The sequence below is a fragment of the Pocillopora damicornis genome, chromosome 6 (genome assembly GCF_964200805.1).
Source record: "Pocillopora damicornis chromosome 6, jaPocDami1.2, whole genome shotgun sequence".
Lineage (NCBI taxonomy): Eukaryota > Metazoa > Cnidaria > Anthozoa > Scleractinia > Pocilloporidae > Pocillopora > Pocillopora damicornis.
The window spans coordinates 16730681-16758184 of record NC_142675.1 but is presented as its reverse complement, the minus strand read 5'-3'; the positions used below and the strand labels follow the sequence as shown (position 1 = coordinate 16758184).

At 38.1% G+C, this 27504-nt stretch overlaps 1 protein-coding gene and 1 non-coding gene across 3 annotated transcripts; both read left to right on the top strand.

Moving 5' to 3' along the window:
- Nucleotides 1-59: 59 nt before the first annotated feature.
- LOC113674014 (A disintegrin and metalloproteinase with thrombospondin motifs 16) lies at nt 60-26989 on the top strand. Of its 2 annotated transcripts, none has more exons than XM_089209890.1 (25): nt 60-254; nt 8446-8513; nt 8683-8711; nt 9613-9679; nt 10020-10324; nt 10844-10997; nt 11396-11556; nt 11830-11922; nt 12321-12445; nt 13216-13232; nt 13394-13505; nt 13900-14031; nt 14512-14668; nt 15100-15198; nt 16929-17071; nt 17652-17715; nt 20082-20166; nt 20499-20620; nt 21372-21495; nt 22036-22125; nt 22664-22824; nt 24049-24187; nt 24774-24891; nt 25339-25549; nt 26455-26989. In XM_089209890.1, exons 2-25 carry the CDS (start codon nt 8447-8449, stop codon nt 26689-26691), a joined length of 3012 nt encoding a protein of 1003 aa, XP_089066016.1. In that variant the 5' UTR covers nt 60-254; nt 8446; the 3' UTR covers nt 26692-26989. The 2 variants fall into 2 exon arrangements, with proteins under 2 accessions (XP_089066016.1, XP_089066017.1); XM_089209891.1 differs by having other exon boundaries at nt 76-254; nt 10093-10324.
- On the top strand, nt 5317-5390 carry Trnat-agu (transfer RNA threonine (anticodon AGU)). Its single transcript has one exon. It is a non-coding gene; the product is annotated as a tRNA-Thr (tRNA).
- Nucleotides 26990-27504: the final 515 nt, after the last annotated feature.

The following is a 27504-nucleotide window of genomic DNA, read 5'->3' as shown; positions in this document are numbered from 1 at the left end:
CGCCTGCCATCATGAAAAGTCACGCATCACCTTCAAAGTGTTGCGTCATAAACGTTTTTGACACCTGAAACCGATGGGTCGAAACAAGGTTTATCACGCGCACGTAAGCTAAATTATTAATCGATGAATTCGGCTTTTATTTCACTGTACTGCGGCAAGAAAAAAACTGAGGAGCACTTAATATAGCCAGAGCTTTTACCAGTGTTGGCAATCGCTACAGAGCTCGCTAGTATTCAAGTGGAAAAAGCTACAAGGTAAATCAAAACGATTTGAGATGTTGTTTTCAGTGTTATGACATGACCGTGTTCAAATGTCAATTTGTTGGTGTTGCGACACTTTGTTGCTTTAAATATAGGCTACTACTGATTCCAACAGTGCTATAGAATACTTAAGTTTATTGCGTAAATTTGTATTGCTTGGATACCACACCACAACTATTTTAGTTACATTTCGATTCGTTTGCCTGCTGGGGACAATTTCGTGATCAGGAATGAAGACGAAATTTGCAAATGCATTTACAGTTGCAGCCAGTTGCAACCGTTTCAAAACTTAAGGAACCTTGCTAGATTTCAATTCTGCCACACTGAATTACTCTACAGTAGCAGAGAATAAAACTTAGATGCATGTATTCGTCAATACAACTGGAGAATTTCCGGTGAACGTGGATGAATACAACAGATCATTACAGGCAGTGATGTTTTGAGTCACTGCACCCAATGTATGATGATTGATGTCGTTAAAAATTTAACCTAGCGTGAAGAAAAAAGTCCAGATGGAAATTTGAAGTTTCTGGGTAATATAGTACAATGTTACCTATGTTTAGAAAATTTTGTTTATTTCGAGGGAGATGCAATTTAGATTTCCTCCAGCTGGATAAAAATTATCATATTTTTTCATTGTTGAGTGATATCCCAGGTGACAGCGAATCCTCTAAGGTAGACGCATCAAAAACATCTAGAACAAAACATTGCTTCTAAAATGAACCTGAAAAAATATTGGAATTAAGATAAAATCACAGAATCAATTTTCACTATGGCTTGTTATTTTTCATATGAACGGCGCGGTTGAGTGGACAAATTTTGCCTCGTGTGCCCCACAAGAAATTTCAGTTCTATTAGGAAGATTAAAACGAAATATTTTCATGTTTCATCGAAGAGTTTATGCTAACCATTCTTCTTATGTGACAAAATCGAGACTCACTCAAAAGGGTAAGGCTTACAATTGTGACGTGAGGCTTAACATCGGAAATCGACTCAACCCGATTGATCGACGGGCACGAAGGGTTTCATCGACCGAGTCGGTAACTATGCAAATGTTAACTTTGCCGTATGATACACAAATGTAAATTTTTTTAAGGATTTTTTTCCTGCTCCTAAATTTCGCATTTCATCTCCGTTGAAGAAACTGAGATAACGTGAGGGGATCAAAGAAAATCGGTGTATGAAACTTTCTCTTGCTTTCCAATACCTTCTTCTAAGCTTTTCCGCCAGAAAAAGTGCTGTGAAACCGCAGCTAGTCAATCAAGTTGAATTTTCCATTTAATTTAACTCTGAAGAGTCTTGACGAATTTCGATTACCCATTGGCGCCTTTTAACATTTAAATTGAGAATCGTCACTAAACATTGTCAGCAAGTCACGAACACTCAGGATTCTAGAGAATGCAGTCAGCTGTGTTGATATCTACTCCATGGAAACTAATCAAAATAAAAGTAAGACAGCAGTCTAGTTTAAAAATGCTTGATCAAATTCCTCTTGTTAGTGAGATTCCGTTACTTTCTCTTAAGTCCAGTTCAGGGTAATGGTGTCCCAACTTCCTTCCTTCCAATAAACTATTGTGGGAAACTGAGTTATCTATAAGACAGGCGCTTTGCGTTGGTGTAATGTTTGTTTCAACTTAGTTTCGTCTTTATTAAGTTCCTAGACAAACGATTTACATTCGGATACAGCACCCTGCTGGTCTCTTCAGAAGATCATGTTTTTGTTCACCATAGGTCGCCCACGTCTTCCCATTTCCATTTCTATTCTATACCTGGAATTCCTTGGTGAATCGAACATCTTTCGAGTGAATCATATGCGCAAGGCAGTATTGTTTGGACTAGCCACGGAAGCAAGGCAAGCCCTTTTAACTATTAAGAGGTGTCTGCTCTGACCTCAGAGAGAGCTGGAGTGGAAGATTTGGCAAGATTTACGGTGCCCATCATTAATATTCAAATGTTTCCCAACAGAAGGCTTATAAATTGTGGGAACCAAGAACTTGTTGACTTTGCAAAAGTTTGCTGTGTCTGCTTTGTCTCTAGATTCTTAATTTTGGGGCATAAGTTTTGAAAGTGAAATTTCAATAAGGTTTGAAAGGACCATGATTAATTAATGAAAAATAATTGGATTAACCAGACACTTGAACAAATATTGTCAAGTCACAAAAGCAAAATTATTTAAGGCTAGGGTAACATCACGAATGTCCATATTTCACTAGCGATCCGTTTATGAAGTAACTATGAACGGTATAAGATATTTTACGCAATCTGTCTTGGTCTCCCTTCCCAGCTTTTCTTGCGATTAATTTATCATGCAGATTGCAGAAAAAGTGCGCCCTGTCAAGCAAATCGAAGTCTATTTCGTATCAGCTGGTTAAACTCATGTGAGAAGTGACGCTAATTGACAAATTCCGAACACCATTACCAAATCACCGTGGACAGTAATTATGTAGCAGATTCAGCAAAAGCAATGCATTAGTCCCTGGTACAAACGCAAATTCAAATTACACAAGTTGGTCAGCTGCATTATTTACTACTCCTTTTTCATCTTTGACTGTCTCAGAGCTTGAAGTACGGAAAATAATCGTTGTAACTTAAAGGTAAAGGATAACTATGTCCGAGTCGGACGCATGCTTTTATTAATGAAGTCGTTAACTTAAACGTTATCTTTTGTTTCAGTAAATTTTTTTAATTTTTTGGGCTAGTGTTTATCTAAAACTGTTGACAGAAGTCCTAGGTGGGAAAAAAAAATAAACTAAATAAAAATCTGCATCGAAATTGCGCCCTTTTATTCCTTGTGTGGCATTTCCAAGAGCTCATTGTCTTGTGCTGAACTGTTTACTGTTTACTGTTTACTGAGCTGAACTACAATCGAACCAACGTACCCGCCTTTCCTCTTCATTGGGCTTAAATTGTACTTTTTATTTAACGAATAGCGCGCGACAGCTGTCGAAGGCAACCTAGTATTCAAAAGCTTTCTTTTAGACTTTGGATTCATTTAATGACAAACTTTAACACTAGGTTTTAAGAGTAATAGTAGATTTGACATTTATCAAACAATTGTTACTTTTCTCCGTTTATCACAGCTTACAGTTTCAATTTGAATGAAGCCAGTTCAGAGTCTATTTTTAGTTCAATTTGACTGCATTGGGAGGGTTTAAATCTCCTCAAGAGCTGGTTGATTGGCATTTTCTTTAGATACTGGAAATAAAAATACTGCTACCTTTGTTAGGCCTGCGACATGTAGTTATGTCATAACCTTGAGCAATAATTAGCAACTTAGTTTGTCTGATCAGAACACTATGGCGATAAACAAAAGAGCGAAGAACGGGTGAGGAAGAGTCCTTTCTAAAATGTTTCGATAGTAAGAACTTCTTAGGTGTTCGTACATTCTCGGTATTGCGTGTGACGTGTCTATAGTCGGCAATTTTTATTTGCCAATTGCCTCAGGGGCTAATTAGCGAAAGGTGTTTACAACAGAAGAGACACAATTCATTGGAGTCTCCAGAATATTGCTGCAATCGGAAAGTAGTTACATGCTCAGAAGACCATTTAAGTTGTTGAACGTTTGAACATTTCGCGTGCTTCTTTCCCTTCGTGCCGACTCTAATCTGAGGACCAGGTGGCAACAGTCTATATTAACAGATAGTTTTTGGTATCAAGGGCAGGTGACATCTTTGAAAGTGCCTCCATGGTTTGTTGAAGTCCTAAATGTAATAACTGTCCTAAATGTAATAAAGTCCTAAATGTAATAACATTTGGTCCTAAATGTAATAAAGTCCTAAATGTAATAATGTTCGGTCCTAAATGTAATAAGCCTCCTATGCAATCGTTTAACTGCGCTAACATTGAGATGTTAAAGTGACAGCTGTTGCACCAAAGAATCCTCTGACCAATATCTATGGAATATTGCGGGCTCGCTGATATTAATCAGCGGCTTTTTATTTGTTAAAGACGTAGGTCGAGAAGCATTGGCTATAAAACCTTATTCTAGTACTGATGTGCTTTTGGCATCAAATTGACGGACGCAGAAGCAACGAGAACGTTGACTAATAGCTCTCTCTATATCATTGGCTCAGACTCTTAAGTGTAACAGATTTTGACGAAATACTTCTGTCCTCAGTGCTGAAGTTAACACTTGATGAACCAAATTACAAGGAAAAAGAAGTCCACCGACTTATACGTTAGACAAATTCTGGGCTCAGAAGGGCATTTTTTGTACCGTCTTCCCTTGCCAGATTTGTACGGGTTTGCATAAAATATATTCATATGCGTTATTGACCGAAAGTGAGGTCAAAATGGCTATATATTGGCCGAGTTTTTTTTTTTTTTTTTTTGCGTTTTTATGGACTGAGACGAAGTCATGGTCCATAAAAAAGTAGAAAAAGAACGAGGCTAATATCCAGTAATCTTGACCATACAAGAGAGTTTATATTCTCTTGGCTTAATCATTAAAGGATTCATTGTATAGCAAAAGATTTCGCTTTGATAAGAATCAAGAATGGCTTGTTTATTTCGAGAGCCGATAGTAAAAGCCAACTGTGTTTGCAGCGCAATAAACCCAAGAGGGTCGTTTATTTTTTCTATGTATATATGAAAACATTGTCCAAAAGTTACGAACTTTGTAAGTTTTGATAAGAATACATGAAAGTCATATATTTGTACTGCGGAAAATACATTTTAAGCAAATGAAGATCATCGCAGTATATACTCAACTTAAGCAGTTGAGAAATAAGGCCTGAAAAAAAAAAAAAATTCAGGCCTGAACGGGAATCGAACCCATGACCTCTGCGATACCGGTGCAGCGCTCTAACCAACTGAGCTATCAAGCCAACCGGGAGCTGGTCAATTGTGAGTTCTTTATATACCCGTAGATGGAGAAGGTGTGATAAGAATACATGAAAGTCATATATTTGTACTGCGGAAAATACATTTTGTATTGTATTATATTGTATTATAAAATGTATTTTCCGCAGTACAAATATATGACTTTCATGTATTCTTATCACACCTTCTCCATCTACGGGTATATAACGAACTCACAATTGATCAGCTCCCAGTTGGCTTGATAGCTCAGTTGGTTAGAGCGCTGCACCAGTATCGCAGAGGTCATGGGTTCGATTCCCGTTCAGGCCTGAATTTTTTTTTTTTTTCAGGCCTTATTTCTCAACTGCTTAAGTTGAGTATATACTGCGATGATCTTCATTTGCTTAAAATTTGTAAGTTTTCTTGCGCGTTTTTAAGAGCCATAATTCGGCTGAAGTTCATTGAACATTTCACTACAAGATTCTGTATTAGAGACTTAGAAACTTCAGGCAAAAGTGTTAAATTCGACTTACCGAACTATTTTAGTTTGTAAACTATCTTAGAATGCGAACTTTGATGGTTTTTGAACTTTGATGGTTTGACACTTTTGACAGCTTTAGTCTTGTACAGCCAATCAGATTGTTTGAACCATTCCAACAAGGATTCTTATTGGCTTATTGTAGCGTGATTTATGAGAGTATAGAGCATGCTGACGACATTGTTGTTCGCTTTGGAAATAAAGTTTGTTTTGAAAATTGAAAGTAATGCTTGGGTAATTTAACGGATTCTTTATTATAAAACAAATAGAGAAGCGTTGACTGTGCTCTGTTCTGTTATAAAGCACTTGGGAAGCGGCTAGAGCACTCAAGAAGTGGGAAGAAACACTCGACTACGTCTCGTGTTTCTCCCTACACTTCTTGAGTGCTCTAGCCGCTTCCCAAGTGCTTTATAACAGAACAGAGCACAGTCAAGGCTTCTCTATTTGTTAAATAAGGACCATACTTCGACTGCTGATATTTCTTATGTCTAGCAAGTGAAAAGACGCTGATTGATATCAGCGGGCCTATAATGTGACATGTATACTGGTCAGCGGTTTTTTTGGAGCAACAGCTGTCACTAACATATCAATGTGGATGTCCGCCATAACAACAATGCACTGCAGGAGTTAAACGATAGCCTTTAAGCCGAACAGTTCGAGACTTGTATGGATAAAAATTTCGCCACAGTGGTTTTTTTTTTTTTGTCTCCGTTAAGGCACGTTAAGTTCCCTACAATATCCTAAGGAAGACTTTGCAGCAAAGAAAGTCACTAGACGGCATAAGCCAACTTTGAAACAAAGATGGCTCACGGTGGAAGCGCTCGTTTTCCTCCGCTTTGGCCCGGATTCGATTCCCTAAACCGTTTGTTTGGTGGCGATAACGAAAATCTCCTAAATGCGACTAAACTGAAAAACACAAGCGATAACGAAAATCTCCCAGATGCGACAAAATGCGACTAAAACTGCGACTAGAACTGCGACAACACACACGCGAGAAATCGTACGCGTAACTTGCTTACGACTGATTAACGTTAAATGTCTCAGCGCGCGCGCGCTAATTGCACGACATGCCAGTCCGGTACTTTCTTCTTTCTTCTGCGAGTGTGTTGAATTTGTTGGTTGTTCTCTACATTGTTTCGAGGGTTTCCCTACCTTCACAAAAACCATCACTTCAAATTTCGATTCAACCTGGAAAACAGAGTACAAAAACCCATCCCGTGCAAATTCCAAAGTAAAACTTTGATCTTTTTCATTTCATTCACTATGTAAATTTTCCTTTGATGTATACGCTCACCCTTGAGTATTCTTTCCCCTCTCGCCCTTGTCACTTTGATTCCTGTGCATCGAAACCTTTTTAGCTACAGCTGTTCAGACCATGATTAATTCAAAATGGCTGCCGCATCAGTGAAAAGATTTCATACCACAATTCTACATGTTATATTCGAAAGCCCGTAGAGAGTAACTTGAGATTTTCATTCATATTAACAAGCTAAAGGATAAGAAATGAAATTATTTTTCTATTTGTCAAGTTGTGAGTTTTCTACTGATATCATCGATGTTATGGCTTTTGCAGGTCCCTTAGTAGAACTTGTGAGTCGTAGCGGTGAAATCTTCTATTATATTTCTATTTTGGAAGATAGTATTGGCAAATTAACATAAATTGTCTTTTTTTAATTTTAGCTCTGTCTGAAAACAGGATTTTTTTAAGATCAAAAGCTTTCACTGCAAAGAATCCGAGGAAAAGAACAGCAAAATATGCCCCGAAAGAGAAGTGTTTCCTTTAATTAGTGCGAGAAGTATTTCAGTTTGACGCCAGCGCTGTTCAGGTCAATCATCTTCCAAATAACGTGGAAAACGCTGGCATTTAAAATTCTTCGGGCGCGAAAATGAGAATGTCTGAATTCATTGCAATGTCAGAAAGGTAGGAGATTTGAGCCCGTACTAATCTTTTACCAAAACTATTTTTATAAATGTATCACGAGTCAAGCTTTAATACCAGTGAATTGTGGCATTTCAATGTTGTTCTAAATATTATCTACTTAAGATATACTGTGAATATTACTTTGACTCAAAGTCTCCACGAAATGTGTTTGTGGGAAAGAGGTAAAACATCGTTCTTGATATTACAAGTGCATCGCTAAAGCTCTTGCTACTATGGTGGTTTGTCATGAACTTAGATAGTAAGTTCGAATTACTCATTGAAGTTAAAATTACCCTCAGTTAAAATTGTATTAAGGTCATTTCGCACGAGCTAGTTGTGATCTTCGTAGTCATGTCAGGTAGTTAAATTTGCTTCTTTTCGGGTACCTCGACCGAATATTTTGTTGCTAAAATTGATCCGGAATGCAAAGTGGAACAGCGGTTGCACAGCAATATCAGCTTGTGTTTCGAAAGACTTAAAGTAACCTGTTAGTGACTCTGATCAAGTTAAAAATTTACTTGAATTTAGCGGCTTCTGTTTCCTTCGAGTGAGCAGGCTTATTCAACAATTTTACTGATCGTAAGTTTGCTGAAAAATGTGTTGTTATTATGATTTTTTTTTTTCAGAGGGCACGGTAACGAATCCTGCAATCTGATTGGTTCTTTACCTGGTGGGTATTTTCCTACGGGCAACGGTAACGCTTTCGTGAGTCGCCGAGTACATCCCTTCATTCGTTGCTATTTTTCATAAATACATCTCGTTTTACCGGCTGGGCAATATTTTTCATCAATATTGTGTCATCATTGACACATCTCACGAGCTAGTAATGGGTAATTTACTTGTACACAGTACAAGTTGCCTGTGTATTTAAAAGTATGTGAGTTTAGCTCACTTGTATTTTCTATCCTTTTTATTTGCCTTCTTAGAATGTACAGAATGCGATGTCCATCGACCAATTGGCTTTTCCTTGTTTTTGCGTTGCTTCTATCCATTGGTAAGACACTTCTACGGCACCTTCTTTAAATGCACCTCGTATTTTATTGAAAAAGCAACGATACTTTATGCCCTGCATTCAACGCCTTTACTTTGCTTTCAGTGTAGAGTGTGCTTTTTGTTAAAATGGTTGATTTACTTGATTTTGTCTACTCATCTTTCTTACTTAGACGCTATCCTAGCAAGGAAATCTGAACAAGTAAGTCATATTTTTCCTCGGAAAAATGTTTCAATGGTAGTTCAATTTCAATGTTCATACCTTGGTTGGAAAAGAAGATTTCCAAACTACTTGTCCAAATTTGCGAGGGGTTCGTATTTTTCGATGATTACTTGATGTTGCTTATGTTTTGTATGTAAGATATGATGCTTTATTACACTCATTTTGAAATCACTGGTGGTCCCTGTAATCTGATTGGCTCTAATTGATGCGATTTATTCACAAATTGCACCATTTTTTCCTTTAAATCGCATCTTTTTCCCAGCCAATGAGCAGGCTACACTAAAAACAAAACAGCCAATCAGATTTGAAGGCTTGTTCAAAGTAACCGATCAAATTGCAGAAAAATGAAAGACAAAGAGTATCATGTGGCAAATTTTGCAACTTTTGTGGACAGTTTACCAACTCTTACTTTTTCCACCCCAGAAAATAGATGAATTTAATTTCAGACCGGCTCAGCACTGCATCAATAAAATATTTTAACTGACAAAGTCCTGTGTTTGGGCGATTTTAAAATGGATGTAATAAAGTGGTAATTGAATTTCGTGTCGTGCAATTTTGGTCTGAAATCATGCTTGTGATTTCAAATCGAACTCGCGCTGCGCGCTCATTCGATTTTGAAATCACGCGCATGATTTCAGCCCAAATTGCACTCCTCTCAGTTCAATTACCATTATTTACGGAAATTGATTTCATTTTGGTTGTGCGATGAAGATATGATAATGATGAGTGACTGAGACTGTCACAAATATAGTGCAACTCAATTCCATTGAAATTAAAAAAATTTTGCAAGACATCAATTTATTCGAGTTGCACAAAGGGGGTGCATCTTATGATTGGTTTGAAGCGTTTGAGTATTTATCTTCCTTGATTCTTTCCTTAGAATCTCCACCATCACATGACCAAGAGAGAAATAGAGCATTACTTTGGTGTCAAGGATCATACAAAAAGTAAGACAAAAAAGTTCCTTTTCGTATTTTTGATAATTTTAAGCTGTTTTTGCGATATTTTGAGCAGTGATAAGAAGGTTAGTGCAGTCGTTAGCCCATTTAAGGTGTTGCTCATAGACATCGTAACTGACAGCGCCCCCGACGGTGGAGAGAGAAATAAAGCTCCTTCCCCAAAAACGCAATTACCTAATGCCAGCCGAGTTTTGAACACGGACATTTCGACCTGGAGTTTAACGTACTACCTGTTAAGGAAACGCTTGTTCCACATTTCAACTGACACTTGGTAAGCCCCGAAAGGCCTAGACCTCTAAGAACGTAAGTTTTTGCCATCTTTTCACAGTACCCGAATACGATATCAGCTCACCACATCATACAGACGTTAATGGAAGGACTATGTCTCCCTTTCTCATCAGGGGAGATGTGGGTCATTCAGATATTTTACATTACGACCTGCATGCATTTGGTTCCAAATTACGGTTGCGATTGAGGCGAAATCGTAATCTCATGGCACCGAACTTAGTTATTGAGAGACATCACGGAAAGGGTATGGTAACGACTCAATCTGCGCCTAAAAACAAATACTACTTGGGACAAGTTTTGTCCGATCCAGATTCCTTGGTGGCCTTGCGAGGTGACACAAGCTTGGTAAGGGTTTGTTACGCTTGATGGTATCTTGACTTTTTCTCTAAACGTTTTTGCCAAGCGCTAGAAAAAGGATGATGGTAAGTTTAACTTCTTTGAAGTTTTTTAACATGGTGCTCTCGCTCAGACACGCCTGTGTTTACTACCGTGTTAATGATGTGCATGAAAAATGACGCGCTTCTAACTGGCGGAAAATTAGTGCATTCTCATGTAACTCGAGAGCAAATTACAAATAGCACGCGCGCAATTTTAAAATTTCGTCTGTCTTGCCTTTCTCGTATGTTTTTTTTTTTCATGTAAATTATTAACAACAAAAACATGATTTCTCCTGCAATTTGGTGTAATAAACACTTGTAATTTTTTTAAAGACTACAAATTGTACTCACCCTATGGGCTCGTGCAATTTTGCTCTCTTTGAAAAATTTACTCGTGCTTATTAACACCGAATTGCACTTAAAATCATCTCATTACGCATACAAATTTCTTGCTGGTACTTACATTATGTTAATTTTTTATCATTAGATGGGTATGATCAGGACTTCTCGAGAAACACTATTTATACAGCCGCTCTCGACACACTTGGCCAGGAGAGTGAGGAGAAATGCATACTCTACACCGCACTTGATTTACAGAATTCCAACACAAGAAGCGGTTTCCTGTGAAATGCAGTCAACAGGTTCGTTCGTTTTGTAAAACGAGCAAATACTGGAATTAGTGATGCCACAGTAATGGAGCAGGAGTCATTGGTTGGTTCCCGCTTTATGGTTCTCTTGTTTTTGGCCTTCCTCCACGATGATAAGCACTGCCAATTTTAACTCGACTTGGGCACAAGACGCGAGGATCAATCTATGATAAATTCAGTTTACTTTTTAATTTTTTTCTCTTGGCACTTCCACTGGCAATTCTTTATGTGATTTTGACGACATTAAACCCGCTTTCGGTAAACGATTGTTATCTGTATATCGCATTGTGTTTAGATGTACTTATCTGGCTTTTTCCCTCAGACCACTAGATTTTTCATCAGTACTGAGACCTTTTCTTTATTTCTTTACTTCTATTTTTCTTATTTTTCAGGAAAAGATCGTATCAAGAGATCTACACTTTATAGGAAGACTCGTGAAGTAAACAAAAATGGCTATAAATTTCTTGAAGGAGCGTTAATTGTTCCTAAAAGCTACGAACAGAAGTATGGAACAGATAAATTTGCCACAGTACTCCTCGCTATTGCCAACATGGTATGTTTGCTTGGGCATGTTTACGACGAAACAATATTGATTTTGTCTTAATCAACGAGCTCTAAAATGGCTGGAAGCCAGACAAACATTCGCCGTATCAGCAGCTTTTGGAAAATGCCCGAAGGTTCATTTTTTCATCAGTTATCCTCTTTGATATGCAGAGATTCACTTCAGTAAGAGTTTCGCTTCAACGAGAGAGTGGTTATTAACTCGTCTTACACCTTTTAAAAGGAAATTCCATCTTTATCAGAATTACATTTTTTCATCTGATAGGTTGCTGGTATGTATCAAGATCCCAGTATAGGAAAAATCAAGGTCTATTACGTGGTTACCAAAATTGTTGTTATGGAGTCAACAGTAAAGCTGGTAAGAAATACCATTAAGAACCAAGTTTGCTAAAGATACTGTAGTTTAGATTGGTCTGGTGAAAACGAACAAGAAGCCATTGATAATAAAAAAGGTGATAAAAGTGAAAGGTCGGAGCAAATGCACGTGATTGGAGCCAAGAGTGCGTGTGTAAACGTTGGAGACCAAGGCATATTGTTTCTTGTTTGAAAAGCTTCGGACGTGAGCCGGGAAGAGGGATTCTGGCAAAAGTGTTAGCGAAAGAGAAAAAAAACAAAAATAAAAGTCTTGCACTTTTGAACTCTTGTTTCTGAGAAGTCCTATCGTGCTACATCGAGTCAGGATTTTTGAAAGATAGGGAAAACCAATTGAAACAAGTTGAATTGCGGCTAAAAACTTTGTTTTCTTTTGCTGTATAGGCTAATTTCTCTAAGATCGACAGCAATAGCAAAAAGCTGACTCAGATGTTGAAATGGGCGGGACCTTCAACACTGAAAAGTTTTAACGACCCGGATCACTATGACGTGTTCAGTTATGTGTCAAAGTACGTATTAACTTTAGATTCTCGGATGAATATCAACATAATTTTCATTCGACGTCATGTTTGTCGCGCACAGCATTGGGTGGATAACCGAGCAAATAATACTTGGTCAGAAATCAAACAAAGTGAGCCGAACAAACATACTCTTCCAGCTTGATTTTGAACGAAAATATTGATGTTACATCCGGAACTGTAACTCTCAAGATCTGAAAAATGGTCCCTTTTCTAGTTGCTCTACTTTTTCACGTAAGTAAACAAAAGATGAAAAGCACCCTCGAGCTGATGGATTCGTCCAATCCCATCGCCTCACTTTTTCCTGAATGATGTATAGAGAGGACGTTGCATGGGAAAAACCTTGATAGTGGTATTTTAAGTCTCTATTGGGGTGTCAGATTCATCGGAAAAGGAGCAAACAGCATCGTATCCCCTTAAAGGTGAAAAAGACTTATGCTTGTTTTACGAGGCGTTACGTAGACCTTTCAAAGAGGCGCGGGGGAAAGTTTGCTTAGAGAGAGACAGATACCAGCCTACGTTGTAAGAAATCCTCTATAATTAACTCCTTTTGGCACAGAGGATCAGACAGACAAACAGAGTACAGGCAGACAGACAGACTGTTTAAACAGTTTTCTTTTCGTCACCAAAATGACTCTATCACGGAGCGTCTAATTCAGGTAGAAAATTATATTGTTTCGTGCAACTAAGCAACTGTCTCCCTAGACTTGTGATGAAATTTTTTTAATTGACCATCTTACCACTTTCTTCCCTTTTTGCAGTGAAATAAAAAGCGGAGGTAAGATGCTCTTTGCTAACTTGTGTAATCGGCTGAAAGATGCCAAGCTAGATGAAAGGCGTCGTTTTAGAAATTTTCATATGTTTTTGGGTGATAAAAGTTCCAAGGAAGATAAGAAGAATAAAGGGTCATTGAATATATCCATGTATATAAATTTTTAGGTCTCGCCATTGCTAACCAGATCTGTTCCAAGGCAGGCGCTGGGAATGGTAACGTCAACGCTGATGTTGGTCTTCAAACTGCACTTCACGTCGCACACGAGATAGGTCACAAGTAAGTGACGACGTTGCGTTGTTTGCATTTTTGCATTATGTCCGATGTCAGTATTTGTCTTCGTCTTGTACGCTCTCTTATATCAGATTCCTTTGTCGCACATTGGCTCGGGAAAACGAACCACCTGGATCTAATTTTATCTTTACATTAGAATCTTTTAACAATAACACGACGAGATTTGTCGGAAGTTTCGTGTGTCGTGACTTGAAAGTTAAGGTAGCACAATTAGCAGATGTATCGACAGTTTTGTTGCTACATGTTTGCTTGTTTGTTTTTTTCGGTTTTTGTTCTCAATAATTAATCGTCATTGCTAGCTCTTGTATGTAATAAGGTACGAATGAGGTAAGAAATGCTTGTATGAGAATTAAAGGCTTACCTTTCTCTGTTGTCGCAGCCTTTACCTTGATCATGATGGCGATGTAGGGTGTCCGCAGCATCAATACATTATGGACGCTGTTTTACCGAGTGGTATCTATGCAGCAACCTGGTCGAATTGTTCCCGGAGGGTCCTTCAGGAATTCTTGGGGTGAGTGCCCTCTTGTGGAAAATCGGTTAGCGTTTTGTAAACTTATGAAACAACTGAATATTCCCAATCGTATCTTGATTAAAATTATCTACATACTCCAGTAAATGCTACTCGCAATTTATTTTCCAATATAATCTGGAAAATGATTACCACTTATGACTTTTGTGCCTTTTTACACGTACCATAGTAATATTTTTTAGATTGATTTTAAATAGCATTTTACGTTATTATACCATATAATTATACCTTTTGTAATGTCAACGTTCTAATGAACTTACAGGACCCCTATTAATACTTGTTTCATTTCACTAACGAGGTTATCCGATTTAAGATCATTTACGATAAGCTAGGAAACATTATGTGGTAGGTGGGCTTTGTTTACTTTTACAGATCCAAATAGTGAGAAGTGTGGCATCCGTGAACTGCCTGCTAACATCTGCAAGGGTAATATCTTACCACTTTGTTCTTACTGTTTGACAGAGGCAGCAAGTCTTGGTGTTTAGATAACACACCCCACGGCGATCTTCCAACCCTTAAACCTGAGTATCACGGCAAACTTCCCGGGGAAATCTTCGATGGGGACGCTCAGTGTGTCATGCAGTACGGCGCTGATTACATATTGTCACCTCATCAAAAGGTGAGCTATGACTGAGAAAGGAAGTACCACAATGAATAGGTTCGGCGCGCAGCAAGCCATGGTTTACTTCACGCAGCTTTATCTTTGAACCAATGGGGAGCAAGTTGTTCTTGGATTTGAGATTGTTATTTATTGTTCTGCTACATTAAAAATCTTGGATGACGGATTTGGAAAATCAGTCATTCGTTTCACACAAATCAGCCAATTTTCTACTATAGTGAAATTTGTTAAGCACCTAAGAAGAGATGGAAACTTTGAGAATACTGGTCCTCGGGGCCAACGCGTCTCAAGTTAAGTAGAGCCCTTGCGTAATATGCAGTAAAGATGTCAGGCCACGAGACCTTTTCCTAAACAGATTAACATTTCCCTCGATTTAAACTCATCGCCCCTTGTTTCAAAAAATAATTTCTACTTTAAAATTTTTTTTTAAGGGAATATGCGATAAGTTATATTGCTTTAATCCTAAAAGTGGAACGCAATTGAGTCGACTTGCACCGATAGCTGATGGGGCACCCTGTGCAGAACGCAAGGTAAGAACAAGGGTAGTTATCCTGCGATAATCTTATGAGCGTCCGGAAGCGTTTATTATGGCCATTTTCTTCTGCCACGAGCGAAACTTCCATGAATACCGCCACGAAAACACACCATGCCTTGCCAACAAGCTCTCTGCGCCTTAGCGTCTCTCCAGCTTCTGTCGCCGGCTGCTTCATTGTTCATAGCGACAAGGCTGGGAATGCCTGCTTCCTGGCTAAATCTACCTCAAAGATTTTACGAGCAAAGATGAAAGAAACAAAATTTTGCCGTTTTTAATTTCATTCTATGGAAACTGAATTATTCGTGAAACAGTTGATTGATCATTACGATCAATAAATCAATTGATAGCTTGACTCTTGACTTTCTGTCTTTCCCACACTTACATTTAATTGAAATAAACACTATCTTATAAACTTTTTCCGCATGAATGTCTCTCGAAACCGGTAAAAGTGAAAGAACTTCAGAAATTCTCGACCAGATTTCCCCAAGCTGGGGAAAATGAAGCTGCCATGTTTTTGCTTCAAGAACACTGTAGCCACAAACTAACTGTGGGATTCATTTAGAAATTTATTGAAAATGTTATTTACATGAGAAAGAAAACCACTTGCAAAGTGAATGTGCATTCAAGATTCTTTTTTATTTTGGCTTTCATTTAATAGTTATTACCAAGTTTAAACGCTTCAGCACTTCTGTTAATTTTAGGAAGGACTCCGTGAGAGTTTTGATTTAAGCAGAGGCAATGAAACAAATTTTGTTAAAGGGAAATTGGGTGCCGCGAGTATACAAAATAGCTGAACGGCATTTGAACAAGAGTACACTTGCAATTTTGCTGTTTATGTCGTAAGTTAGGTCCTCAAACTTGAAATAAATTTTACCATCTATAACCCTAAAACTGACCTTTATTGCGATGAAAAAGCTCCAGAAAATATTTAAAATGTTTCTTAGGCCTGCAAACTACAGAAACTTTCTGTCCAGCTTATTAGTTTACAGTGATGAAGGAGAGGTAGAGGAATTCTGGCTACAAAATTCACGTTTTTTCCCTTCCAAATTGAGGTATTCTTCAAAAGCACTTTTATAGTTAGTGCCCTCTAACTAGTTTGATCTTACACATCGCTATTTTACGTAAGTTTTCTCTACAATTTCTGCTCGGGTTCTCGGTGCCATTGCGTTTATTCAGCGGGAAATTAATTTGTCTTTGCTCTTCTGACCAATGTTTCATTCAGTTTCCTGCGCTTTGATTGGTTTCTCACGAATTTTTTAATGGTTTTCATGAGAATCAGCGACTTTATCACAAATTAAGAGCTAAGAATAAGTTTATCTATATCTCTGACAAACTCCGCTCTGAATTATGTCATAGAGGCGACAAACAACACCCTCTGGGTTACTGGGGCTCCTACAATCTGAATTGCTCTCAGCAGTACAATTCAATCTCAGATCGTACTCTTTTCATTTTTTTGTGACTGGTTGAATAGGAAATTTTTAATGACAAAAATTTCAGCAATTAAATTGCAACATTTTAAAATTAGATATTGTTATAAAACCGGAAATTGGACCACGTGTTCGGCCATTTTAATGCGTATTTATTCGATTTTTAAATCGAGCGTACAGTTCCAGACCAGATTAAACTTCTTGCACCTCAGTTACCGCAGAAAAAACAAACCCTCTAAATCTGTAATAATTATGTCACTTTACCGGTTTTAAAAAATATTTTCTGTTACAATTGCAGTGGTGCATAAGCGGGAAATGTGTAGACAATGGCAAACCAAGGATTGATGGAGGTTGGAGCGCGTGGTCTCGTTACGACTCACCATGTTCACGGCCATGTAACGGCGGAGTCACGTTCAGAACTCGAACTTGTACAAACCCTGTGTAAGTTTGAATAATAACAAATCTAAAACTGTATTTCCTGAAGCATTTAGACCTTAGGATTATAAAAGGCGTGTTCGTAATGATTTTTTTCTATCGTTATTGTTGTTTGTTTCTTTTGGTTGAGTGTGTGTGCGTGTGTGTGTGTGTGTGTGTGTGTGTGTGTGTGTGTGTGTGTGTGTGTGTGTGTGTGTGTGTGTGTGTGTGTGTGTGTCAGTCTAGTTTTTTGTAGCTTCAAGTTGTTGTCGTTGTCGTTCGTTTTTTGCATTTTTTATTTCAACCAGCGATTTTTAAGTTCCTTGTATTTGCTTTAATCTTCTTCGTCATTATCCATCCAACAAGCGCAAGTGGAATAATTGTATCATTAAAAACGCCCCAAAATATAGATAAATCTTCCTAATTTGCTTTATTGTTTCCTCCGAGATACTTTTTTAGCTCCGTTTTAATTTTGAGCATGGCGTATTGGCTCATAACCCATGACAGCTAAGCCAATGAAAACTCTTGAATTGCATTATCCAATGTGTTTTAAATAAAATATCACCCGCAATCAGACATCTTCAACTGACTTTTTCTTACCTACTAGACCATCTAATGGCGGGGAATCCTGCGTGGGAGAAACCAAGGAATGGAAAATTTGTAACTCGCAGGTTAGTCCGGAAAATCGCCCACAAATAAAAGAGGTTTAATTTGGAAGAGCGACTCTGCCTAAGTGATTGTAACGGTGACACCTTCGGATTGAGCACACGTAATTATTTATTGGAGAAGTATCCTCAACTTGAGTTTAATTTTTATGTTTTCTATTAAAAGGAATATATAAGATCATGACTCTGACAGCGTTTTGTAATTCCAAAGAGTTAACATACCCTTTCGAAAATTGTATTCAAATGTTACTAAACTTTGAGCACGGATGCCGGCATTTTGAATTTTGTGTATCACTATTGCCGGTTACTGTTGTCCCAGGGCAAGTCTCAAACCTCTCTTGATATCTGTTTAAACAGTTGGAAGTCACGCAAATAAGCATTCTTGACTCAAATTATAAGTAATGATTTTTATTTCTTCGATACCAGCGTGGCGTAGGAGGTCCTAAAAGAAATAAAAAATTTGTTCCTCGAGCATTCATCCATCCAAAAATCTCCGTGTGCTTATCTAAGTCAACAATGTACTCGGCGCGTTTTTTACTTCTTTAATAAAGCACGCGGCAATAAGCCAATCAGAATCCTTGTTAGAATGGTTCAAATGATCTCATTGGTTGAACAAGACTAAAGCTGTCAAAAATGTTAAACTATCTGCAGTAGTTTACAAACTGAAATAGTTCGGCAAGTCGAATTCAACACTTTGCCTGAAGCCTTTTAGTCTCTAATACAGAATCTGAAAGTGAAATGGTCGGTGAAATCTGGCCGAATTGAAGCTCGGAAAAACACGCACGTTTTTTAACATAAAAATCAGAAAATAAGATCTGTTTAAGGCGAATGTTTAATGAATGAACGACAACCGATTTGACAGGAAGATGAAGACTGCTCGGGATGACAGCGCCGTAAAACTCGGCCGCTGTGATTGATGTGACTCTCTTACTCAACGCATCGGAAAAGATGTCAGAGCAAGCGCCTATTTGTTCACTCTAGGGGTAACCAATGTAAACTCTGAGGCTTGCTTCACTGCGATGAGCGGAGATTGCGATGATGAGCTAGATTAATATGAATTTTAACAGTTATGCCAGTTTGGCTATACTTTTCAACATTCCTGTTTTGGTCCGTTTTGTTTATGACCACGTAACTATATATACCAAACGAGTGTTAGCTGTGATTGATTTTACTTACCATACGAACTGTCCATTTCGTTGAACTGTCCTTTGAGGATTTTCGTCTCTGCTCACGTTATAATAACGTCTGTACGGCGCTTGACAGGTTTATAAACCTTTGTTTGGTTCTTCTGTTGCTATTTGCGGACTCGCTTGTTCTGAAATTACGCTTTCAATTGACGAAAAAAACCTAGAGAGTAGTCTGAGAAATGGCCAGACATAGTACAATTTGGCAGATGGCGTGACAGCTTTAGTTCTCTTGCCCTATGTTCTATTTAACAAGTAGATTCCAAGTTGCCATGCGTCTGTTCAGTAATAGGTCACAGATGACGTCAAAATGTGGTAAGAACAAAAAAGTGGCACATTGGTCATGTGTGAGGCGCAGCCGAGTGTGTCACTGATGTTCTTATCACATTTTGGACGTCCTCTGTGATCTATTACTGAATAGACACACGGCAACTTGGAATCTATTTGTTTTATATAATAAAGAATTAAAAAAGTTTTAATGATGAAGCGGTTAGAGCACGAAAGAATTGTAGTTACTTTTGCTATATTTTTTATCATTCCTGTTTTGTTCTGTTTTGTTTTTGAACTCGAACTTTATATACTATCCGAGTGTTAGCTGTGTTTGATTTTTATTACCATTGGTAAGCTTGCAATCTAAATAAGCGTGAAAACTTTCAAAACTCGGACTGTCCATTTCGTTTCCTCTTTGAGGATTTTCGTCTCTGCTGACGTTGTAATAACGTCAATTACGACGCCTGGAATGTTTATAAACCTTTGTTTGGTTGTTCTTTGCTACATGCCGGCTCGCTTGTTAGGAAATTTCACTTTATGTTAACGAAAAAAAGCTATAGAAAAGTCCCGGAAAAGGTCGGACATAGTCCAATTTGGCAGATGACGTGACAGCTTCAGCTCAGCTCTATGCCCCAGACTCTCAGAGAGCACGCTCTTCCAACGAACGATAGCGCGCGTTATATACGAACTTTATTATAATGGTCTTTCGGGAATAATGTTTCATGGACTGCTTTTGGTTTGCTTTTCGAGACTTGAATGTTTATAGTGGATAATAGAAAGACGCTGCATGAGATGCCCAGATCAGGGAAAATTATAATAAAGGATCTTTTGCTTTTAGATTATCGGGTGGTTCTCGAAAAATTTAAAGGGATTGACTACAGGATCATTATTTGATCCACTTTATCATTTTTCTTACAGGCCTGTCAAGAAGGAGCAAAAACGTTTAGAGAGGAGCAGTGTTTAAGAAAGCAATCTGGCTCAGTTCCCTACTTTGTTTCAAGTTGTATGTGTGTGACTTTGACTGTATTTCATTTATATATTATGTGCAATTCAAGGCCATATGTTTACGAAGCTTCACGTAAAGTTCGCTGACCAAAAATAATTACCTGTAATTTTCACCTAGAACTACAATTAGGAAGCTGGCAGCGTGTTTTCAATTATCGAATTTAAGATTTCCCTCGCTAATTCGAAGAAAAACTTGCCTAATGAGTTAAAAATCACCAAACAAAATGTAATGGTAAGACAACTAAATACGATAAGTTAACTAAGATACAACACTATTTTCGTTTTTAGGGAAGTTACATTTTTATTCATTTATCTTATTTATTTTCTCAGCCCTTTGTGAATTATATTGTCGTGTCGGAAGCCTTGTGAGAGGCAAAGGTACCGTAGAAGACGGAACGCGTTGCAAAGCAGACAAAAACACTTATGATGTGTGTATCCAAGGAAAATGCCGAGTAAGTGACTTGAGATGATATTGCAAAAAATTACCTATATCTATTTCTTCTAGTTTGAAGATATCTGTTCACAAATTTATCTCAGCGATTTATGGATAGTTGGTGTGGCTACTATGGCTTTAAAAAAAGTGTTCTGATACCAACCTTACTTAGTCTTCAGAATTGTCAGAGAATGTTACAATTTTGCAACCCGCAAAACTGTTTTATCTTAAAGGATTACTAAGAATGGAGAATATTTTAAAAACCCTTTTAACTCCCATGGGTGACCAAGACAGAATTTCTCTTTACAATATCAATACAATATCAAGCAGACGAGTGATGAGAATAAAAACAATTTTAGCGAGAAGTAATTAGTTGATCCAGTACCAAATCTCCAAACCAAAATCACAAGAACTATATGGCAGACAGAATTACTATTAAGATCTTGGGAGCTAAAGGATTAAGTTGAATTGCGAATAAAGTTCTGAAAAAAAACCTAACAAACAAACAAACAAACAAATGAACTTCAGCTCCAATAAATTATTTTCAAAGCAAACCATATTTCCCAGTCGATAGTTTTCCTCTCTTCTCGTTACCCTTTTTTTTTTATCGAAAACCTTTTGACATTTTGAGGAGAAAATCTTTGTGAGTCACTCCAGGAACTGAATAATCTAAGATATGTTGAAAATTTGAAATGTTTTTCACTCCGTCATGAAAATGCATTTAAGGATGTCGGGTAATTTTGGTTTTGAAATGTCACTTGAATAAATAGCCGGTTGGTTGTGATCACGTTCTGGACTCCAACGCAATGGTGGATCGCTGTGGCAAATGTGGCGGCAATGGGGACCAATGCTTCGTTATTTCTGGAAGTTACACGGCCTCTCACACTGTAAAAGGTACAGTTCATAGCCCAGTAGGAGAGTTCTTGTTGATTACGTCAAAGTTATGCAAATAGAGGGACACTAAAGAGGAGTTAGGCGCCTTACTTTGCTGTGAAAATAGAGATATAACTAATATTAGGTATGTGGCTTTGACGCCCGATTCACTCGCACGGACTCCGCAGCAAACACCTTGTTAAAATTTTTAGGTGTGTTTTATTGGTGGAGTGGCTACCTGGTTTTATAGGTGGCCTTTTTTCAATTTTTTAGATAAAATATTATCGATAAGTCGGTTATTTGATTTTGTTAGTTTGATAAGTGTTAGATGTCTACTTCGGTAATCTATGATTTCATTCGATTTCGTTTGATTCTCTGTTTCCTCGCTCTTTGTTTTATTATTCTCTTATGTCTCAGAGCTTTAACATTTAGAAGGCAAAGTTAAGATTTTTATCGCCTCTTTACTATTTGCCGAAAGTACACAAAAGTGCATAAGAAACTTGTAAAATTAGGAATGACTAGCGAATAACACCTTTTTTCATTTTGTTTCTTTAATTCTAGGTCTTGAAAATGCAGATGTCGTTCAAAGACTTCTCATTGGTGCTTACGACGTTTCTTTCAAAATGAGGCAGTCATCACGTAATTACCTCGGTAAGAAATCGAGGGACTTTAAGTGAAACCAACGGTATAACTTAAAGAGGAAGTAAGCTTCAGGAACCATATCGGTTGTTGTTGTCATTAACAAAAAAAATGCACTTCAAATTACGCAGTCAGTGTGAGAAATTCATGCCTGTATACTTTGTTATGGCCGATGGAGCCTACTTATCCTCTAAATTTGACCTGATGTGTGCTGCGCGTTAGAACCCATATCAATTGGATGATGTTAAAATAATTACGACCACTCAGGACAAAGGAAGGCATTATCAGGGGTCAGTGGAATCGAAAGGTGAAATCAATCGAACTGCCTGAAGCACGAGAAAATCAGTGTAGGAAAGTCACGAGTAACTTAAACTATAAAGTATCGAGTTTTCTGACCAATCACAGAGCAGAGTAAGCAAAACAGAAGAAAACACCCTCTCCCTGAATTTTTAACGATTTATCATATCAGCTGAGGTGCTGCGAAGTAACAATTTGTAACTAATCATCAGACTGTGAATATTGATGGTGAAAGCGCTTGATTACATTTCAGGGGTTCAAGCAGACAATGGAACATATTTAGTTGGCAACGTAAGTAAAAACTTGCAGGAAGTTTCTGTTGCTAACACAGTTATCCAGTATACCCGCAAGAAGTCAAAGTACAAAGTGATACTCACGATTCCAGGTCCTACAGATCAGATTCTTAAAGTAGTGGTAAGAAATTTTTCTATTAAGTATTGTTCATAGTAAACTTATATGTGACTTTATTTGTGCGTTTGCCGTAAAAGTTTATTAAATAGAGAATAATACATGGGCACGTGTGGATATGGAAATTCTCTTCGAGTGTTTACCTCAAAAGCTTCACGAGTAAGCGCTGCGAACGAGTGAGATGTCGAGTTGAACACAAGAAGAGGAATTTCATATCCACGCGCGCCCATGTATTATTTTTTTTATCATATAAACACAAAAGTCCTTTGACGCAAGAAAAGTCAACTTCATTAGTGAATGAAAATATAAAGGATCGACAATCACCGAAAAAAAATCGTAAAGTCCGTCGGTGCTAATGCTCAGAAAGAAAAACTGCGTCGAAACACCACAAAAACAAACAATGGCCGTAATTTTCATTACACAAAACATCTCGGCTATTGACTCGGTCCGGTAGAAGAAGCCTTTCAGGTAAACGGCCAAAATCGGCCTGTGGCAAATCTTCCAGTTCTTGATTTTCGTTCTCAGCTGCGAGAAACCACTGAATACGTAACTTTCAGTTTTCTTCCCCCTCTAGGAACGATTGAACGTCATTGTCAGTAAACGATACGGATATTTAAGTGTTTTAGGAGCCATAATCCGAAAAAATTCCCACAAAAGACCTTGGATTGTAAATGGTGAAGGCTTTGCCGTTCATTTATCAACCTTTAAAGTGGCTAGCAATTTCAAACACACGTGAAAAATTACGATATTTTTCACATGTGCTGTTACGGCTTTTCTCAAGGCTGGAAATCCTTGTATAATACCGCAGTTTATATGATAAATCGAGAATAATAAATGACACGCGTAGATATGGAGTTTCTCTTCGAGTGTTCAACTCGGTAGCTCACGAGTAAGCGCAGCCAAAATCGGCTTGTGGCAAATACGCTTGTTTTTACACATATCATTTCTACACCATCTTTTGGCACTTTATGTAAATTACGCCGCCTTTTATAAATTATGTTTTACGTCCCTCAAAGCAATGTGTTTTATATTTGCGTGGATGTGCACCCTTTTCCTACGAGAGTTTCGTTTCTCGTATATTCCCTCACTATGCCTCGTGGTATCATCACGTTTTACTTTTGCCTAATAATTTGTTAGGGGGAGGGGGGGCAGAGGTTATTTGTGGGGCATTCCGGCAGGTTACTTTGTTACCTTATGATTTCAAACTGTCCTTCGTTCCTTTATTTTCAGTATGTTTATGTCCAAGGTGGAAATCCAGGAATAGACTTTGACTTTAAAAGGGTCGTGCAACCTTCCGACACACCGCCTGAGAATAAATTTGAATGGGTGACATACACGTGGTCCGCCTGTTCCACAACGTGTGGCCAAGGTACAAACTCTTGAACTAGACGCGAGAGATTGAGAACTGCACGCATGTGCGTTTCTGCTCTCTTGCGCACGTGTTTCTGTTGTTCTTACTAAGTCCAGGCAAACTAACTGTTTGACTTTTCATAATCAAGATATACATTGAAATAGCTGATAGTGCTCACTGTTTTTACGAGAAACTGAACGTTTAGCTGTAATTTTTTAAGCTGTGAACTTAAGTGTGCTTACTTGAGCTCGGCAACATAGCGATGATAGCGATACCCTCAACATAGAAGGTTTCACCGTGAATCCAGAAAATCTTACGACATACATTTGAAAGAACCTTTTTTCTAAATTCAGGTAGTGCCAGGGAATCTGGTCACCTCCCTTCACAGGTTAAATTCGACTTAAGTTTAAATTTTCTTTTCTTTTAACATTGAGCTGGTGTGTTCTACGAAGTGAATTGAACAGGAACTATCAACATGTTGGAGAGGGTCAAGATACTTTACCCTCTCCAAGCAAATACTTGCCTTTTCGATCATCTACCCTCTCATATCCCACCCTTGCTGGTGGAGTAACTTGACGGTACTGGTTTGCGTTTTCACTTGCAGGTGTTCGTACACGCTCAGCGAGATGTATTCGGTCAGATGACAAAACACCCGCCAGCGACGAAGCCTGTGGAGAGAAAATTACAAGTGAATCATGCCAGGTCAAGGACTGTCCCTCGGAGTAAGAGCAATACATTTCTTTGACGGTCGATTACTGAGTTAAATACAGAGCTAATGGTTTACTTCTCACTAACGTGAGTTTGGGTTGAGTCATTTTGGCTAACGCCTTCAGAGGCGTTCTTCAATGGATTAGAGAGGGTGCTGCTGCACGGCATCTATACATTTTCTGGGTAGAAGGTATTTTGGGAGTCTGCTCAGTGTTAAATCGATCAGAGATAGAAATTTTGAGTACGTAGAAGGTATTTTGGGAGTCTTCTCAGTATTAAATTGAACAGAATCGATTAGACATAGAAATTTTTAGTACGTAGATCTTACCGTTGCTGTGAATAGTCCATTGCGATAGATTAACCTGCAGTCGTTCGGCTTTTGACGTAGAAAGAGAAGCCTGAGCGCCACGGTCTTGTGTCTATATTAACTATATAAGTAACAGAAGAATTTTTGCTTTCAGATGGCACACCACTGATTGGTCAACATGCTCCAGATCATGTGGCAATGGGTTGCAGACACGCGATGTCATCTGCCGTAAGAAGATCAACCCTACAGAGTATGGACCAAGTACAAACTGTCCTGCTGATCAAAAACCCAGCATTTCTGAGAATGTTCGATATTGTAACAGCATCGATTGCTTGGCTGATTGGGACACTCAAGAGGGGCTACTGGTAAGTGCCTCCAATTTTTAGAGGATCTTTCAATCGATCATTTTCAATTTATGTATCAGGAAGTATGAGATATTATGACGTCAAGTTAAAAGTCATCCTGAAAATGAACGTTTATTTCTCTTAAGAATCACGAGAGTAGCTCTATGTGTTGAACTTCTTCTAACGTCGCCAGAACTCCCTTTCAGCATAATATGTCAATGAAGCGTTAAGTAGAAAAGTGAACGATTTTCTATGGGGTTCCCAACCTCATTTCTCTTCTTATTTTGCTTAAATTGTTTGAAAAATGTAAAAAGTTTTAATGCAAGGACGTGCAGAGGTATTGCTTTTTAGATATTTGTATTCCGCTGCGTTCTCGTTTCACTGTTAGGGTTTTCTGAAAGTCTTGTAAAGACTCATTACGTTCTTGCTTCGGTATTGTCAGCTAGCAGGCAGTTGCTGCAAAATTGTGAATGAGGAGCAGTTTTTAACACTCGTTCATACATTTTATGGGAAGTTTATTACCTGACAACGATTCTAGTCAATCCAGACTGATCGCATATGACTTAAGCGTACAACAGAGGGGGCTTTTCGTAATAGCCAGATGTCTTTGGCAGGTGTTAGTTTGAGGTCTCAGTGTCCGCCGGGCCGGGGCTGAGTTTGCCTCTCTTCTTTCTTCCCCTTTCATCGATTCACAGTTATTCTTATATTTTTCTCTGTTGGTCTGCCTTGTGCCCTCAGTGTAGGGTGAAGGCAATCCCAGAATCACTTGCTCCAGCCTCAGCCAGCCGGCTAAACCAGTTGTTTTGTTCTTCGCTTTGGTTAAATTTTCGTTAAGCTTCAATTTTCCACTTTAGCCGAATGGTTTCTCCCCTCGCTACAACACTCACTTTTACCAGAAGGCCTGTATCTTTCCTCTTCCTTTACAGAGAGACAAATGCGGGAAGCCAATTGATCCAGCGACGCTCTCTTGTTACCGATTGGATCAGTTTGGCCAAAAAGCCATGGTTCCGAATCTTTTATGTAGGTACAGAGCTAAGCCGACACGTCTCCCATGTACAACTACATCATATCGTTCACAATCATATCGACATCAATATGCAATATTTACCAGCCTATTGGTTCCTGTGCTTCAGATGTTGCTGGAGTATTATAATTTGGGATAAGTTGCATTTACTGACGTCTGTCCTGGAAGGAACTTTGATTTTAAATTGTTAGAGGTCCCTTTTGTTACATGTCAAATGGCTCTCTCTCCTTGGGAGTGGGAAAGGATGCTCTGTTACATATATAAATGATTTCAAGTGTGACAGTACAATCAAATCAGCTTCTTCTTAGAGTTCAATCATTGCGAATGTCCTTAAATATATTTTAACAAATTTGAATAGAAACTTTACCTTGGGTGTCTACTAGCATCTCAGCTAAAATGAGATGCACAGAATAAAAAATAAAATAATCCGTCAGCAGTACCTTTTACTGGCATAAATCATGATATTTTGTAAAGAAATCTAACATGAAACTCTTACCTTGTTTATTTATCACATTATTAGCTGTTTCGATGATCAAGTTATGCTCTACCACATTTTAGCCAGATTTAATTGGCAGTTTGTAAATCTTGCCCACATTATTATATTAGTCGCATGACAAGCGTGAAACATAAATTCAAAGACGAATCAACCTCCGAATTACCAAGAGATGGGTTTTTTTTCCCTCTTTTCATATCTGTAAAAACCTTCCAAGAACTACTGTATTCAGAAAAGTAAAACGTTCAGATCCATAAATGATTCCTTTACCGGCAAAAGTCAAAGAATGGTTACAAAAGTCAATTCGATTGACAAGGCACATACTGATTTAGCTAATTGATCTGTTGTATGAGCGTCTCATCTTACATGCTAACAAGGAGATTTGCTGTTCATTTAAATCGGGTATAGTTATCAAGAAGACCGACGTTGCATATTTCAGGTCGTTCCCTTACGTAGTTA

Coding starts and splice junctions, on each gene's coding strand:
- LOC113674014 (XM_089209890.1), top strand. CDS start 8,447: ATGTACAGAATGCGATGTCCATCGACCAATTGGCTTTTCCTTGTTTTT. Junction 15,199..16,928: donor CACCCTGTGCAGAACGCAAG/GTAAGAACAAGG, acceptor TTACAATTGCAG/TGGTGCATAAGCGGGAAATG. Junction 22,825..24,048: donor ATCAGATTCTTAAAGTAGTG/GTAAGAAATTTT, acceptor CTTTATTTTCAG/TATGTTTATGTCCAAGGTGG.